At 39.2% G+C, this 14,878-nt stretch overlaps 1 protein-coding gene across 1 annotated transcript in view; it reads left to right on the forward strand.

Moving 5' to 3' along the window:
• ITGAV (integrin subunit alpha V) overlaps window positions 1–14,878 on the forward strand; it is a 47,729-nt gene that overhangs the window by 19,679 nt on the left and 13,172 nt on the right. The window contains exons 6-21 of the mRNA XM_074548160.1: window positions 486–531; window positions 1,989–2,114; window positions 2,970–3,014; window positions 3,184–3,227; window positions 3,318–3,374; window positions 3,755–3,807; window positions 4,204–4,406; window positions 7,773–7,964; window positions 8,078–8,123; window positions 8,687–8,788; window positions 9,526–9,584; window positions 10,579–10,733; window positions 12,128–12,265; window positions 12,758–12,825; window positions 14,004–14,151; window positions 14,478–14,570. Of these exons, the coding sequence (XP_074404261.1) occupies window positions 486–531; window positions 1,989–2,114; window positions 2,970–3,014; window positions 3,184–3,227; window positions 3,318–3,374; window positions 3,755–3,807; window positions 4,204–4,406; window positions 7,773–7,964; window positions 8,078–8,123; window positions 8,687–8,788; window positions 9,526–9,584; window positions 10,579–10,733; window positions 12,128–12,265; window positions 12,758–12,825; window positions 14,004–14,151; window positions 14,478–14,570 (1,575 nt within the window). The remainder of the gene's footprint in view (window positions 1–485; window positions 532–1,988; window positions 2,115–2,969; window positions 3,015–3,183; window positions 3,228–3,317; window positions 3,375–3,754; window positions 3,808–4,203; window positions 4,407–7,772; window positions 7,965–8,077; window positions 8,124–8,686; window positions 8,789–9,525; window positions 9,585–10,578; window positions 10,734–12,127; window positions 12,266–12,757; window positions 12,826–14,003; window positions 14,152–14,477; window positions 14,571–14,878) is intronic.

Consider the following 14,878-nt stretch of genomic DNA (forward strand, 5'->3'; position numbering starts at 1 on the left):
AGTTTCATAAAATGGTTTTGTGAATTGCAGTTGTGCCAAGAAATACGGAGTGGGGGAATTACATCACAGTTATTCTGAATTAAGTTTTTCTAGTGATAAGTTACAGAAAATGGCAGAGGCAGAAGATGACACTATTTTGTGTACTGACCCCAAAACCATGATGTAACACTCTGAGTTTTCTCCTAATTGTGTTCCTGTTGCCATACATTTATGGGGGAAGAAGGGTCTATTGAAATAAAACCAGAATTCTGCCTAGAATTCTAAATGGGTGAAACAGTCACTGAAGGTTTTTGTTAGCATTTTACAGGATGCATTTCTAATTAATCACCCCTTCAGAAAGGAAAATATGTGATGGTCAGCAGAGCTACAGTGATGTGCATGTGTGGGATTTCTTCCCACAGACATAGGATGTGCTGTATGGCTTTAGATGTGCTTCATGTGTTTTTAATTTTTCTTTCTGTCTTTCTTTTTTCTTCCCTTCCAAGGGAGACAGGGTGCTGCTGGGAGGACCTGGAAGTTTTTACTGGCAAGGTGAGAATATAATTTGTGTCACAGAGAAGATGGCCTTTATGATTTTTCTCATTATCCTCTCAGTCATTTTGATCCACAGTCTCCCAGATGCTGTCAGAGTCTTTGTCAGTAAGAAAACTGACAGAAATGTTCCTTTGTCCTTAAGAATATCTCCTGAATAATCAAGGCAACCACAGATAATGGTTGTAGCAATGATAGCATAGATGTCCTTTGTGTTTTAAATAATTCCATGATCATTATAAAAGCGTTTTCCTGGCACATGGGATTTGTTTTCATCAGCAGAATAAGTTTCCTTCAGCATATTTTGTTTTGCTATGTACATGTTTCATAATTTGACAAACAAAGAGTGCATTTTCAATGAGAAATATTCCCTCTAAAGAGAATTTCATTGTTTTCCTCTGATGGCAAAGATGTTTTACATTTGTCTTAATTGGTTTGTGCTGTGGGGCACATTTTACCTCTACCTGGCATTACCTGTGTACTTTGCTCCTGTGGGATTCAGGATTACTCAGCCTTTACCTGCAGCTCTCTGTTCAAAGGAGGTGCTGCTGTAATCAGGACACAGCTGCCAAACTCTGCTGCCTGCTTTTTAATGGAGCTTCTAATATTTATTAATAGATTTTCTGTATCATGCCAGCCTACGTGTAGGTGCAGCAGCACAGGAGGCTTGCTCCAGTCCTGTGTTTTAAATTGCAAACAAAATTGAATTATTAAAGCTAAACTACAGATGCAGTATCATATAAGTTAGGTTCCTGTATTCATTTTATTGCTTTTTTTGGCAAAAGTGACACTTTATCTGCCAAAACAACCTTGTCCTCTTTTACTACTACCAAAAAAGCCCATTTGGCTCTGAATAGAAGACAATAGTATGCTTCTGAAAAGAAGATTTTTCATCCTAAACTTTTATTCCACATGCTGAGATGCTAGAGGAGGAGTTTTCCCTTCACTTCACACACATATGAATATGTATGTGAAGTGCCATTCTGAATGGGTTTTTTTGGTGATTCAAGCTTGAATTTAGACTCAAAGAAAAGAATGTAAAGGAGTCACCACCTAGTGGCTGATGAAGTGAAAATGGAGAACATGGCAATGCACCGTGCTCATCTCAGTTTTGTCCATTTTATTGGCTTCTTGTCCGCCAAAACAGGCTCTCCTGTTGTGGTATCTGAGCAAGGAGTGCCCAAAGGGCTCAGTTCTGCATAACCATGACTGTATAATATCTCACCCCTGCCTTTTAAGTCCTGACTTAATTTGGCCTCTGTTTTCAGTGAGAACTCTGTGTGTGCCTTTGATTCAATGTGTGAACATGTTTTTGCTGGAGTGGGATCCATATTTTCACTTGTGTCCTTCCTGGTGCTGCTGGAGCTGGCCCCTCTTGGTTGATGTTGTGGAAGTGCCACTGCTTTTGAGGGCAGCGAATTCTGGTTGTGGATTTCAGCTCTTTTCTCTCTCTTTAGGCCAGCTGATTTCTGACAGAGTGACAGAGATTGTGGCAAAGTATGACTCCAAAGTCTACAGCACCAAGTATGATGACCAGCTAGCCACCAGGCCTGCCAGTGCTGCTTTTGATGACAGCTACTTGGGTACGTGGTGGGAAACCAGAAACCTCCCCCTGCAACACTCCCTGCCAACATCTAAATCACACAACTGGCAATTCCACATCTCACAGACAGCAAGGCAGTGAATTCCTGAAAATGCACTCATTTATGTATGATGGAACTGTAGTTATTTATTGCTTACTCCCTGTCACTGCTGGTGCTTATGTCTAAATCACACAACTAGCAATTCCACATCAAACAGAAAACAAGGGAGTGAATTCCTGAAAATACACCCATTTATGTATGATGGAACTGTAGTTATTTATTATAGTTATTTTGCCTTTTTTTTGATTCAAAAAGCACGTGATGACAAAATAAATGGAAGTATTTTCATGATTTTACATGCCCTGTGATTCAAGCTGAATATGGGAATGGCAAATGTATGATTTTTATATGAGAGGTTAGTCACATAGGTGGTTGGTTGTTTGTTTGTTATTTAAAAGCAGCTGTTTCTAAATAACCTACAAAAACAAAATAAAAATGTTAAAGAATTATGTTTTGGAAGAAAAACAATGAGGAGTGGGAAATCATAATTTTCCTTCATGTATGTCTAACCAGACTCAGGAAAAAAGCAAGGATATACCAGGAAAATTCTCAGGATGATAATTTTAAAATTTTCATTTTCTGATCTCAAATTTCTGGTTACTGATGAGTTACAGCTGGAGCTGTAACTCATCAGTATTCCTGGCGCTCTTCATAGTCTAAGCTGCTGCAAGGAATATTTATAACAGCGCATTTTAAGGTGAAGAGAAGAGGACTGTGCGCAGAGACACTTGTGAAAAGTGTAAAGAGAGATGAAAGGTTCAATAAGGTTCTTAAAGCCTCATCTTGTCTCTGCAGGTTATTCAGTGGCTGTTGGAGACTTCAATGGTGATGGCATTGAAGGTAAGCCCCTTGCTTCAGTAAGAACATCATGTTAATGAGGTGGGCAGATTTTTCAAAACGATGGTACAGCGCACAGAGAAATTAATCAAGAGCTAGGAATGAGCTGCTCTGTTCAGCAGTCACTGTGCCTTGGGATCTGACTGTTATCTGTTCTTGCTTTGTGTTTCAGACTTCGTGTCAGGAGTCCCACGGGCAGCAAGAACTCTGGGCATGGTAAAAAAAATTTGAAACATTAAACTTTACAAAATATAAAAAAAGGTGATTATTGCTGGTATGCTGTAATGTGTATTTCTTCACGTGCAGGTGTCCATTTACAATGGGAAAAACATGTCCTCCATGTACAACTTCACTGGAGAGCAGGTGGGTGGCTCTGCTGGCTGTGGTGGGACACCAGCAAGACTTTCCTATAGTGCAGCAGTATTTAGAGTACTAGATGATAGCTGGCTTGATTGCCAAAGCAACATTTTATGAATTCTGATGGAATTCTAATCTTATTTAAATAAAGGAAATGCTGCCTGTTTTGAGAGCTGGGAAAGAGCTGGATCATGAAAGGGGAAATGGGAAAAGTAACCAACACGTTTACTTTCTAAGAGTATGGAAGAGGAACAAAAAAGAAAGGAACAAATAAAATTTGTGGCATATGTTATCATCTCCCTGATGTATTTTGTGTTCAGATTTGTGTAAAGTTGTTTGTTTGTATCACTGCAACTCACAGGTTTGGTTTGAATTTTGTTTTCCAGATGGCTGCCTATTTTGGGTATTCGGTGGCTGCCACAGATATTGATGGGGACAAGTAAGTCTTCTCTATCTTCTCACCAATGCCACCCAACTTGCTTCTGGAAATTAAAAAATACCTTTTATTAGAAGGTCTTTCCCACAATCTAGATTTCTGTCTTCATTGCTGGTTTAACACATCTGCACGACTCTTTTGCTAACACTCCACATTTGTTTTAACATTTGTAGGTTTGCTTTTGCATTTATCTACATAAATACATGTGTATATTCACATGCTTAAGGTCCGTTAAACTTTTGTATATTTGTGTTTACTTGGTCAATAAATATTTGCTTTCAGTTGAATTTAAAGATAGTTAGCTTTCATCTGAGTGTTGACTTCAGTGCTGAGCTCACAGTGCTGAAGAGAATGAGTTCTCCTTCTGCTGCTGAAGAACTCTGTCCTGTTTTGGTCCAGTTACACAGATCTGTTTATTGGAGCCCCTCTTTTTATGGATCGAAGCTCAGATGGGAAGCTTCAGGAGGTTGGCCAAGTAACCATCTGCCTTCAGCGAGCCTCGGGAGGGTTTCAGACAGCAAAGCTGAACGGCTTTGAGATCTTTGCACGGTTCGGGAGCTCCATCGCGCCCCTGGGGGACCTGGATCAGGATGGCTTCAACGGTAGGATGTTGATTTGTGGTATTCACACTCTCTGAAAAAAATTCTTTTGCTAAGGATTTTTCTTCTGGGAAGCTGAGAAGCTTCAGAGAAAAGGAAAACAATTTCTATCTTTTTTGCTTTTCCTGTGTTTTGCTCATGTGGAATGTGTTTGGAGATTGTTTACCCAAAGGTGATTGCCTGGTTTGGATTCTGGTGTGAGCTCTTTTAACTCTGGCCAATTGGAGCCAAACTGTGTCAAGATTTTAGAAAGAGTAATGAGTTTTCATTATTATTTTTTTAACATTCAGTAAGTATGCTTTCTGTATTCTTTAGTATAGTTAGAGTTAGTATAGTATTCTTTAATATATAGTATTATAAAGTAATAAATTAGCCTTCTGAGAACATGGAGTCAGATGCATCATTCCTGCCTTCATTGAGGCATTCCCTGCTAATACAATATTGATTCTTGATCAGGATCTCACGGATGTGGAGGATGATGCCACATGTTTTAGCTTTTATATTTTTCAGATTCTGTGCTGCTTTAGTGTGTAATTCTGAGCTTCATATTAGGGCATGGTAATGATTCTTTCTCTAGCTGGGGACCAAAGACAAATGATCCAAATCCCAGGCCCAGGAGCACAAACAATGTGAACTGAAGAGAGAAAAACAAGAAGGATAGGACTTCATGGGCTAAAGCTATAATTGAACAATTAGATCCAATATGCAAATGGACCAGAACTTATAAAAGTGAGAGACCCCGTGATCAGTGTCCATTTTGTGACCATTTTGGTTCACCTTGGGTGTAGCCCTGGCTGGGCTCTTGTGCTGCCCAAGGTGCATCCGTTGGGGCCTCCTGATAAATCCCTACTTTAGCCCAGCCTAGTTGCTGTTCTAGGCCAGCCTGCACAGGGCACCAGGGGAGCCCAGCCAGCACAGAGAACGTGGATCCTGCTCACAAACCCTCAGCGCTGTAGCCGTGAGCGAGTGAGGGACGCTGAGGTTTAGACTCCCTTCGATGCTTGTGTGCTGCTCCCAGGAATGCCAACAGGAGTTCCATGGATGCATCGAGCAGAGACTATACCACTGACACAGCATGGACTGCTCTAGCTCTCACACTGACCACCTGATTGTTTTCTAAGCCATGACCACAATGGAAACTTCAATAAAATACCTGACCCTCCACTGTGACCTGTTAGGACATCTTCAGTATAATTTTCCTCCTTCCATTGTTTAAAGACCATTTTCCTCTCTAGAGACACAATGATGACGGAAAAGAAGGTTTGATTTCAGATTGCTGCTTAAAAATGTTCATATAAAGAAGATCTTCCTAAGAAAAGAGTAGGATTTGGTTTTTAAAATTTATAATTCAAAATGGAAGAGTTTGGTGGAAATACTGCATAGCAGCTACAGCCAGAAGAGCTGAGTGTCTTGAGTGAGTAATTGGAAGAGAAGTTTGAGTCTGACACAACTGGAGCTGAGACTCTCCCTTCCCCAAGCTTCTGGTTAGTTTCTGATAGGAACGAAAAACAATAAAGCAGACAAGAATGACGTAGTGTTGGGATGGAGATTTCCAGGAATCCTAGGGAGAACATTTTTTAATGCCCATTATATTCCAGTGTTGCCTAAAGAGTAGTGGGAATTTGAATTCCACCAAAAAAATCTTCATTTTTTCCACTCTGCTTGCAAGCTAAGTATTTTCTCTTAGATTAAAAATTACAATTGATGGTTACTTCAAATTCCCAGGTAGCTCTAATTTATTTTTGATGATAATTTCACAATGTAGTTGAAAATGAAAGAGACTTTTTTAGTTGCTAACTGGACATAGAATCAGTGTGTAGATGTAATATCACTGCAACTATTTACAGAAGACGTCAGAGAGCTGATTGCCAAAATTCCAGTCACTTGATGAGATTATCCCAAACATTGTTTGATTCCGCCATACTTACATTTGAAATACACTGTAGGAAAGAGAATCATGGCAAAAGGTGCCTCTTTCAAATGGCTTTGCTGTTATTTAGTCTGTTTGTTTTGGGTTTTATTGCTCTGCCTCATTTGGGAGTGTTAATTAAAATGCCTTCCATCACAGTATGGTGCAAGATAGGAATTTTAACTGTCTTCCTAAGTTTTTACATAGGAGTTTAAAATACAAAACTAAACTTTTGAGTCCTTATTATTTTCATCAAATTTTCCCAAATTTCAGAAGAGAGGAAGGAGAAACATAACTATTCCAAGTAGTGCTTCATGTTGGGTCTTTAAACTGTCTGTGGAAATGTTGAAATTAGATCACATGTGCACTTTTAAAGCTGTCCTCACAGATAGTCTAATTAGCATTTTGTTTCCTACCGTTTATTAATCATTAACAGTGCATACTTTTAAATTTAAGAGATAGAATAACTGCACTAACTGTAAATTCTCCATAAAGCATGCTGGCAAGCTATGGGATAGTCTGGATTTTAATATTTACCATTGGTTTAGGATGATTTAAATTTTCCAGAATTATTAATATGTCCCACCCTTTGGAGGAACATGAGCATGTAAATGAAATGGGAAGAGAGTCACACTTAGCTTTGTGGTTTGGCACCCACAGTGACTAATTCTGCTTGTTTTAATAATCTCAAAAGCATCCCAAATCCATATGATTTCACTGCAAAACAAGTCACCAAAGTGGAGAAGTTTTTGTAGAACTATTTCTCCCCTTGCTCTCCCCATATAAGGCTGTGGCATGTCATTGTTAAAGATTTATACTTCATACAAAAAACCAGCATCCAATAATAAAAGAAAAAACAGGACAAAGGAAAGAAGTAGTAAACAAACAAATGTTGATGAGCATTTTAAGGGCTGGTTGCACTTCCTCCCTACTTACAAGTAATAGTTGCCTCTTTGAGCCTCTTATAAGCTTTTGGTAGTCTATTACTTACTCAAGATAGCTCAGCTGCTTTTGTAGGCATAAAATTAGCAAGACAGCTTCTGTTGCAGTGTTAGAAACAAAAAAAGTTTAATAAAAGGCAAAGAACAAATAGAGAAGAACAGAGTTAGGTGCAAGAAAGCTTTTGCTCTTGGTAAAACACCTCACAAAAGCAATTAGTTTCTTTGTTCTCTTCTTTTTCTAGTGAATTGCTTAGAGACTTTTTGGCTTCTGTCTAATTAGCTATCTTTAAGTTTGAGGTGAAGTCTTCAAAGTCTTATGAGGTGTCTTAGAGAGAAACTTCTAAGCTTCTTTTCCTTTTTGAGAGGACAAAAGACAGTTTTGTCACTCTGTCAACAAAGAGCACATTCCTATCCTGACACACACTGAAACTGTAATATCAGAAATTATTGATTGATGTAAGCACAAACATGTTCTAATTTGTGTCTGGGGACGTTGATGACTCTTCTTTTGGTTTGCAGACGTTGCAGTTGCCGCTCCATATGGTGGAGAGGACAAGAGAGGGCTGGTGTACATCTACAACGGAGGAGCGAGTGGTTTGAATGCCATCCCATCCCAGGTCCTGGAAGGGCAGTGGGCTGCTCGCACCATGCCCCCCAGCTTTGGGTACTCCCTGAAAGGAGCCACAGATGTGGACAAAAATGGATATCCAGGTCCTCTGCCCCCAAATGGCACTTTGCAATAACGCAGTAGCAGCCTCACCCTTGAGAGACAGCCTATTTCACAAAGCAAGGTGTAATGTGTGGTGTGTCTCCTCTCTTTCTAGACTTGATTGTTGGAGCCTTTGGTGTTGACACAGCTGTTCTGTACAGGTAAGGGTCCCTCTGTGCTTGACCCTGAGTGAAAGCGCAGTGGGGTTCTGGAGCTACAAAAAGAAGCAGGATCAGGGAAGTCTGAAAATTTGGCACTCCACTGTCCAAACCTCTGGAGGTGAAAAATCACTATACTGCTTTTATTAATGAGTGAAGCTCTCTGCTGCCTGAAATTCATCTTTCTCAATAATATGTAGTCAGGAAAAAACATTAATAAGCTGTCTTCAAGGCTTTCTGAGTGACAGTTTTCTAGATTCTGACACAACAGTTTTCCAGATTCTGACACAGCAGCTGCAAGCTATTACACTGCAATCCCAATATTCTCATCCCAACTTGCTCATTTTGGGAGAACATGTTGGTCTGTGTTATAAGTGGATAGGACTTCCTCTTTACACAGTTGTCCATGTTGTGGCTGATGGAAATGAAAGGGCACAGAAAAGCTTCATCTGGTCAATGGTTACTTGTTTTTCTTGTGGTTTCACTAAATACTGTGTGTTTGTGTATATTGCACAATTTGATGGGGGGGCATTCGAGTGCTCTTCAAGAGGATGTTTTCTTTGCAGGGCAAGACCAGTTATTAGAGTAAATGCTGCCCTGGAAGTTAATCCAACCATTCTAAACCCAGAAAACAAAGCCTGTTCACTGGGAGATGTAAAGGTTTCTTGGTAAGCAGAGTTTCATGTTTTCCTTTGAGGGGAGGGACTTCTTGGGTTCTAATTTTGTAAATTTCCAATTTTGAAAGGTCTTAGGAAGTCTAGTCAGCTAATTAAAAAAGAAAAAGACAAACACAGATTTTTCTGAAAGAACAGACAGTACAAAATAAGAACTCTCTGACAGCAGCTGGAGGACCAGCACTGTCTTTAGATGCCAGACTGAGTCCCAAAACCTGTCCTTTTATTAACTAATTAATTAATTTATTTATTTAATTTATTTTATTCATTGCTGAGCAGAGTAAGGTCTTCCCAAGACATCAGCACATCCCATGGCATTTGCAGTGGTTTTACCCACTAATATACATACACTGGGGCAATGATCTGCTCTGTAAACTGATTTTGCTTCTGATTCCCAGGATATTATCCAAACCCATTTTCCCTTCCTACTGCTAACTTTCATTTCAGGGTCAGTATGATAGGTTTATAAATCAGACCCATCTGAATACAGAAATAAACATTCCTGTCCACAGGTGATTGTCTCTAGATAAGCCAAGACTCCAGAACTTTGTAGTTTCTGCAATTCTGCCTACTTGTTAATAGATTATAGTTCTCTTCCATCAGTAGAAAATAGCTTTTGGGAATGAGCTAGAGTCTCAAAAAGAATATACATCTGAACAGAAATAAATAGTGAGGAGTTTTAGAAGAAAATTAGAGAAAAAGAGTGTGAATTTTTTTTTCCTCCCAAACAGCTTCAAAGTGAAGTTCTGCTTAAAGGCGGACGGCAAAGGAAAGCTCCCCAACTCGCTCAGTAAGTTCTGCTCATTTAAAAATTGGAATTTTTCGTTGTATTGTTTGTAAACGTGAACACTGGTCATTGTTATTTTCATGACAAACAGCTGGGTGCCCTTTGCAGCCACTGCTGCCACTGGGGTGGCATGTACATCCATGGGACTCTCCAGCAGGCTCTTTTGGCTGAAGCGATGTAGAAGTCATTTCACTATATCTGAGACTCCAAACATATGTTCAACTCTGTGGTTAACCAGTCTTGGAAAGGCCTTTGTATTTTACAGAATTTACAGTAACTCTCATTGAGGGGATTTTCAGACAAGAATATTCAAATATGTGCATTGCTGAGCCTGAGAGATAGAGACAAGCCAGAGGGAACTTGTCACATCCTCTTGAGATCTTGACTCTCTGATTGATATCACTGACTTTTTTCATCAGATTCTCAGATCACAATCAGGAAAAGATTGTTTCAAACAAGTGTTTAAGTTGTGTCCAAGAGATTATTTAGTGTGGCAGGCAGGTAGTGTCTACTCATTGCAAAATCTTTTCCTTATTTTCTGTGACATGTACAGAGGTGGTGTGATCTTGGACAGAGGCTCATATGAATATCTGTTATGCATTGTAAGTTTTATTATATATATGAAATATTTCAAGTAATTAGCTTAGCAATAGCATTTAAAAATACAAATATGTGCAACATTGCTTTAAATTTTCTAGGGGAAAAAATTTAACTCTAGATCTTGCAGTTCTACAGCAATTATAAATTATAAATGTATCTGTGTTCTTAGATATTTCCAGTGTTTAAGGAAAAAGCAGAATCCAATTTAGGACAGCAGTAGTGCTTGAGATCTAATGTAATGGCAGATTTTACGTGGAAAGAGCTGGAGGTTTTAAGAGAGGCAAGCACTATGTTTGTGTTGTAGTTGAAATCAGTGTTCAGCTCCATTTCTGATGGAATTCATAACTGTGGTTAATGGAATGAAACATCCCTAACCCAAACCCTTTGTCTTGGCCAGATTTCCAGGTGGAGCTGCTGCTGGACAAGCTGAAGCAGAAAGGAGCCATCAGGAGAGCTCTGTTTCTGCACAGCAAACAGCCCAGCCACTCCAAGAACATGACCATTACTAAGGGGGGCAAAATGAACTGCGAGGAACTCGATGCCTTCTTGAGGGTGAGCAGCCATTCATGTTTCAGGCAAATAATTTTTGGTGCTTTGTGTATTATAAGTTCATTGTGTTAGGTGTTTAAAGAAAAAACAACAAGAAAAAAAATGCTAGAAAAACTTTGTTTTCAGTGGATGGACCTGAAATTACTAAAAGCATACATTTGTCCTGAATTACTGCTGCTGTCACAGCATGAATGATGCATCTTCTTGTGGCTAAGTTCCTGGTCCCTAAATGCATTGGAAATTCAATTCAGGACTTTGTTCTGGACTTCTTGGATAAGCCATCCAGGCACCAAATTAGTTACAATTTCCAAGGAACATGACAGTCAATAAGCAGAGGTTGTCTTCTCTGCTTTGGAGGTTAAAAATTGAAGAAAAATATGGACCTGCAACTGACAATCCACAATAAGCAAACGGCAGAGGAGATGAAGAAATTTGAAGTACTAAGTTTGCTTTTTCTCAGTCTTTCTGTTTTCATCCCCACAAATGTGAACAGATGCTAACAAATTAAAAAAATTTAATCAGTAGAAGAAACATTGTGTGTAGCTATGTAAGTTCTATGCAGCTCAGATTTATCTCTAGGCACTTATAAATCAAACATAAACAATACTTGCTTCCCACTAAAAAAAAAAAATAATACAAATGCTGTCAATCTTTAGGGATTCATGGAGAGTAGGTAATACGTTCTTTGACCTGACTTTTGTGAGTGGGTTATATATGTAATTAGACATCTCAGATCTCTGGGTTAGTAAAGATTTAGCACATTTCCACCTGATATTTTCATAAAGAAAGTAATGACCTATGTGAAATGATCATAAATGGGATGCAAAACCAGTTTAAAACTATAGGTAATCAATAAGTTTCTTCCCATAGAAGGTATTTTCTGCAACAAGATCCTGAAGTGAGCTCTGCTAGAGTCAGTGGTTTTCATTGCTCTCAGAGAGGAAGCAGAGTTTACACTGAGCAAATCTGTGGCAGATGTAAAGCTAAGAGATGTAGGTTTGTAAGTTCTCTGAAAGGCAGGATCAACGTTTGATAAGCAGAAAGATTTCCAATGAACAGCATCAAAGTCAGCAACTTCCAAGTGCCAAGTAATAATTTCAGGAAGGAAAAATTGTAAATCCAAAGATGATTATCTCTGAGGGATCTTAGAAGCAGACTGATGTTGGTCTGACAACAAAGAGCAGAGCTGTGTAGCCTTTAGGCTCTACTGGGTTTCCATGACTTAATATTTCTGTATGCTCCAGTTTTCCATGTTTTAAACAGGCATGTTACTGCTGAAATTGTGCAGGTTTTCTGACAAGAGTTTCCTGCTTTGAAAAGAGCTCAAAAGTTTTAATGTTTTGGCCCCTCCATTTTTACTACATTTGAGTTGTGATTGAAACCTTTGCTTTCCCCAGGATGAATCTGAGTTCAGAGACAAGCTGACTCCCATCACCATTTTCATGGAATATCGTCTGGATTACAGAACAGCTGCAGATGCCACAGGACTGCACCCTATCCTCAACCAGTTCACTCCTGCCAACATGAGCAGACAGGTACCCTGCTCACACTGCCTGGGATCAGGGAACTCAGAGCATTGCTTCATCTTAGGGAGAAAATCAGACTAGTCCTGCAAGAGTTAATAGTCAAGGCTTTCATCCCTTCTCATGCCATGCTGCTCTATGTACATTATGTTTTCCCCTGTAGTTCTATTAAGCTAATATAAATAGTTTTTCTATTTCTGCCCTTTTTTACAAATTTTTACAATTGTTTGTAAAGAGCATTAATCCCTTAATATGAAGGGATTATTCAAAGTATGGAAAGATGGTTAAGATGAAGTCCTAGAATTGCAGTAGGGCAGGATGAGGCACAGTGACCTCCACATATAAAAACTCATTTGTTTTCTTCTGAGACTGATGGCATGAAAACATTTCATAACCAGCTATGTGGAATTTCTTTTAATATGCTGGTGAAACAGTACTATTGAAGATGTATGTCAGAACAAATGAAGGAATTATTACAGCAGTGTGTGTTTGATTTTTGCATAGGCCCATATCCTGCTGGATTGTGGGGATGATAACATCTGCAAACCAAAGCTGGAGGTGTCAGTAGAAAGGTAAATACATGACAAAAATACAAGGAAAAGCAATTTCCCTACCTGAAGTCTAAAACTCAATAGCTGGTACTACTTTTATTTAATGGATCTATTAAAATAAGCAGGACTCCTCATTGCCTGCAATCTAAACTCAGGCTTATATGCCTTAAAGAAAACCCATTTTCTGCTTTAGAACCTAATGTCTTTAGCATGTAATGCACCACCCCCATTCTCACCCCAGCCTCCACTATAAGTAGGCCATATTTATTTATTTATTTGCTAAGCTGGACACGTGCAGTGAGAATAAACCACTGCTAGCTGCCATTGTATCTCTGTTGAGTTGTTTAATGTTAGATAGACACATGAAGAAGTGATTTATCCAGCAAGGGAAGGAGTAGGGCTCTCTTGTCACATGTATGAAAAAAAAATTGTTGGTATTGGCAGTATCTTTTATCAAACCTGAAAAAAAGAAACAATTTGTCAGTGGTAATTCATTCATGAGTCTGAGTTTTTTTTTTTTACTTTGTGTGGCCTAAACCCTCTCTTGCTGGATTATTTCATAATCTGTTTTTTAACGCATTATAGCATATGGACATTGTATGTAGATAGGACACTTCACAAGAACTAGTTCATGCAAACACCTCAGTAACACTTGACATCAGTGCAGATACCCTGATGTATGCTTGTAGCTGGTGAAATGAAAACACTTTGTTTGCCAAGATGGTCTCTTTGTGTCTGAACCAAAGGTATTGCAGAGGTCTTGGCTCTCTTCTGTGTAGCTGAGCCTTCCCTTGAGTTTTGTTATAAATATGTGCTTGTACCTCTGCAAAGTGGGCCTGTAATTCAAAATGTGCACGGGGATTTAGCTGCTCATAATGGATTGTTCCAAGTGAGAAAAAAGTGTTTGTGGTTTTTTGTTTTGTGGTTTTATAGGCACGATTCTTATAAAAGAACATATAATACTTGCTTCATTTGTACTTACTTGATCCATGTAATACTTAATCTATTTGATTATAGACAGAGGGTTTTTTAAAAATATTTTTGAGCTCTCTTGACACTCCTGAAGCAAAGGCACTGCCTCCAGAGTTCTCTGATACCTTTCTGAAATTTCAGCATGTTTCTCATTTCTCTAAATTCAGCCACCTCCCTGCAATCTGAAACCCCAATGCAGAGCTGATTTTCACACCGTTTCCTTGCAGTGACCAGAAGCAGATCTACATTGGTGATGACAACCCCCTGACCCTGATTGTCAGTGCCCAGAACCAGGGGGAGGGAGCCTATGAGGCCGAGCTCTTTGTGCTGGTTCCTCCCCAGGCGGATTTCATCGGCGTCGTCCGCAACAACGAGGTGAGACCCCAGCTGCTTCTCAGGAGTCATGCTTCACCTGCTGCTCTGGAAATCTCTAGTGGCTCCTGTTATTTCAAAGCACTGAGAAATGATCCATTTTTTCAAAGCCCTTCTCTTTTATAACCTTGAGAACAGGTCTGTCTTGTATCAGAAACATTTTTTCTCCTTGGAGACTTCCACATTCAGATTTTATGTCATTTTATTACTTGGCTGAGAAATGATATTAAAATTAATACAGCGTATCTAGGACTTCTCTCCAGCCTTTCATCCAGGTGCTCAGATGTAAAGAATGGCATTCCTTAGTGTTTCTTTCTGGTTTATTGCAGGCTTTGGCCAGACTGTCATGTGCTTTTAAAACAGAGAATCAGACTCGCATGGTGGTTTGTGACCTGGGCAACCCCATGAAAGCAGGAACTAAGGTAAGGTCTGGTCCAACAGGTGCCTGGTAGCTCACCCAGGGGGCATTTTCCTTAATCACAGCAGTGTTTGGGTAGGAAATTTTCTCCCAGGAATTTAAGATTACACCTGGCATTAGCTGCCCACATTTGGTTCGTACAGCAGTAGTTGGTTTTAACTTTTCAGCTAAATTAAAGGCTGTAAGGAGTGCTTTATGTTTTATGATGTAACTCAAAAGGAGTCATTCATTAAATAGTGGAATTAATGGACTTTGGTCTCTCATGAATTTTTTATATTTATCCGACATGTACTTTTAGGATATAATCACGAG

The sequence above is a fragment of the Zonotrichia albicollis genome, chromosome 10 (genome assembly GCF_047830755.1).
Source record: "Zonotrichia albicollis isolate bZonAlb1 chromosome 10, bZonAlb1.hap1, whole genome shotgun sequence".
NCBI lineage: Eukaryota > Metazoa > Chordata > Aves > Passeriformes > Passerellidae > Zonotrichia > Zonotrichia albicollis.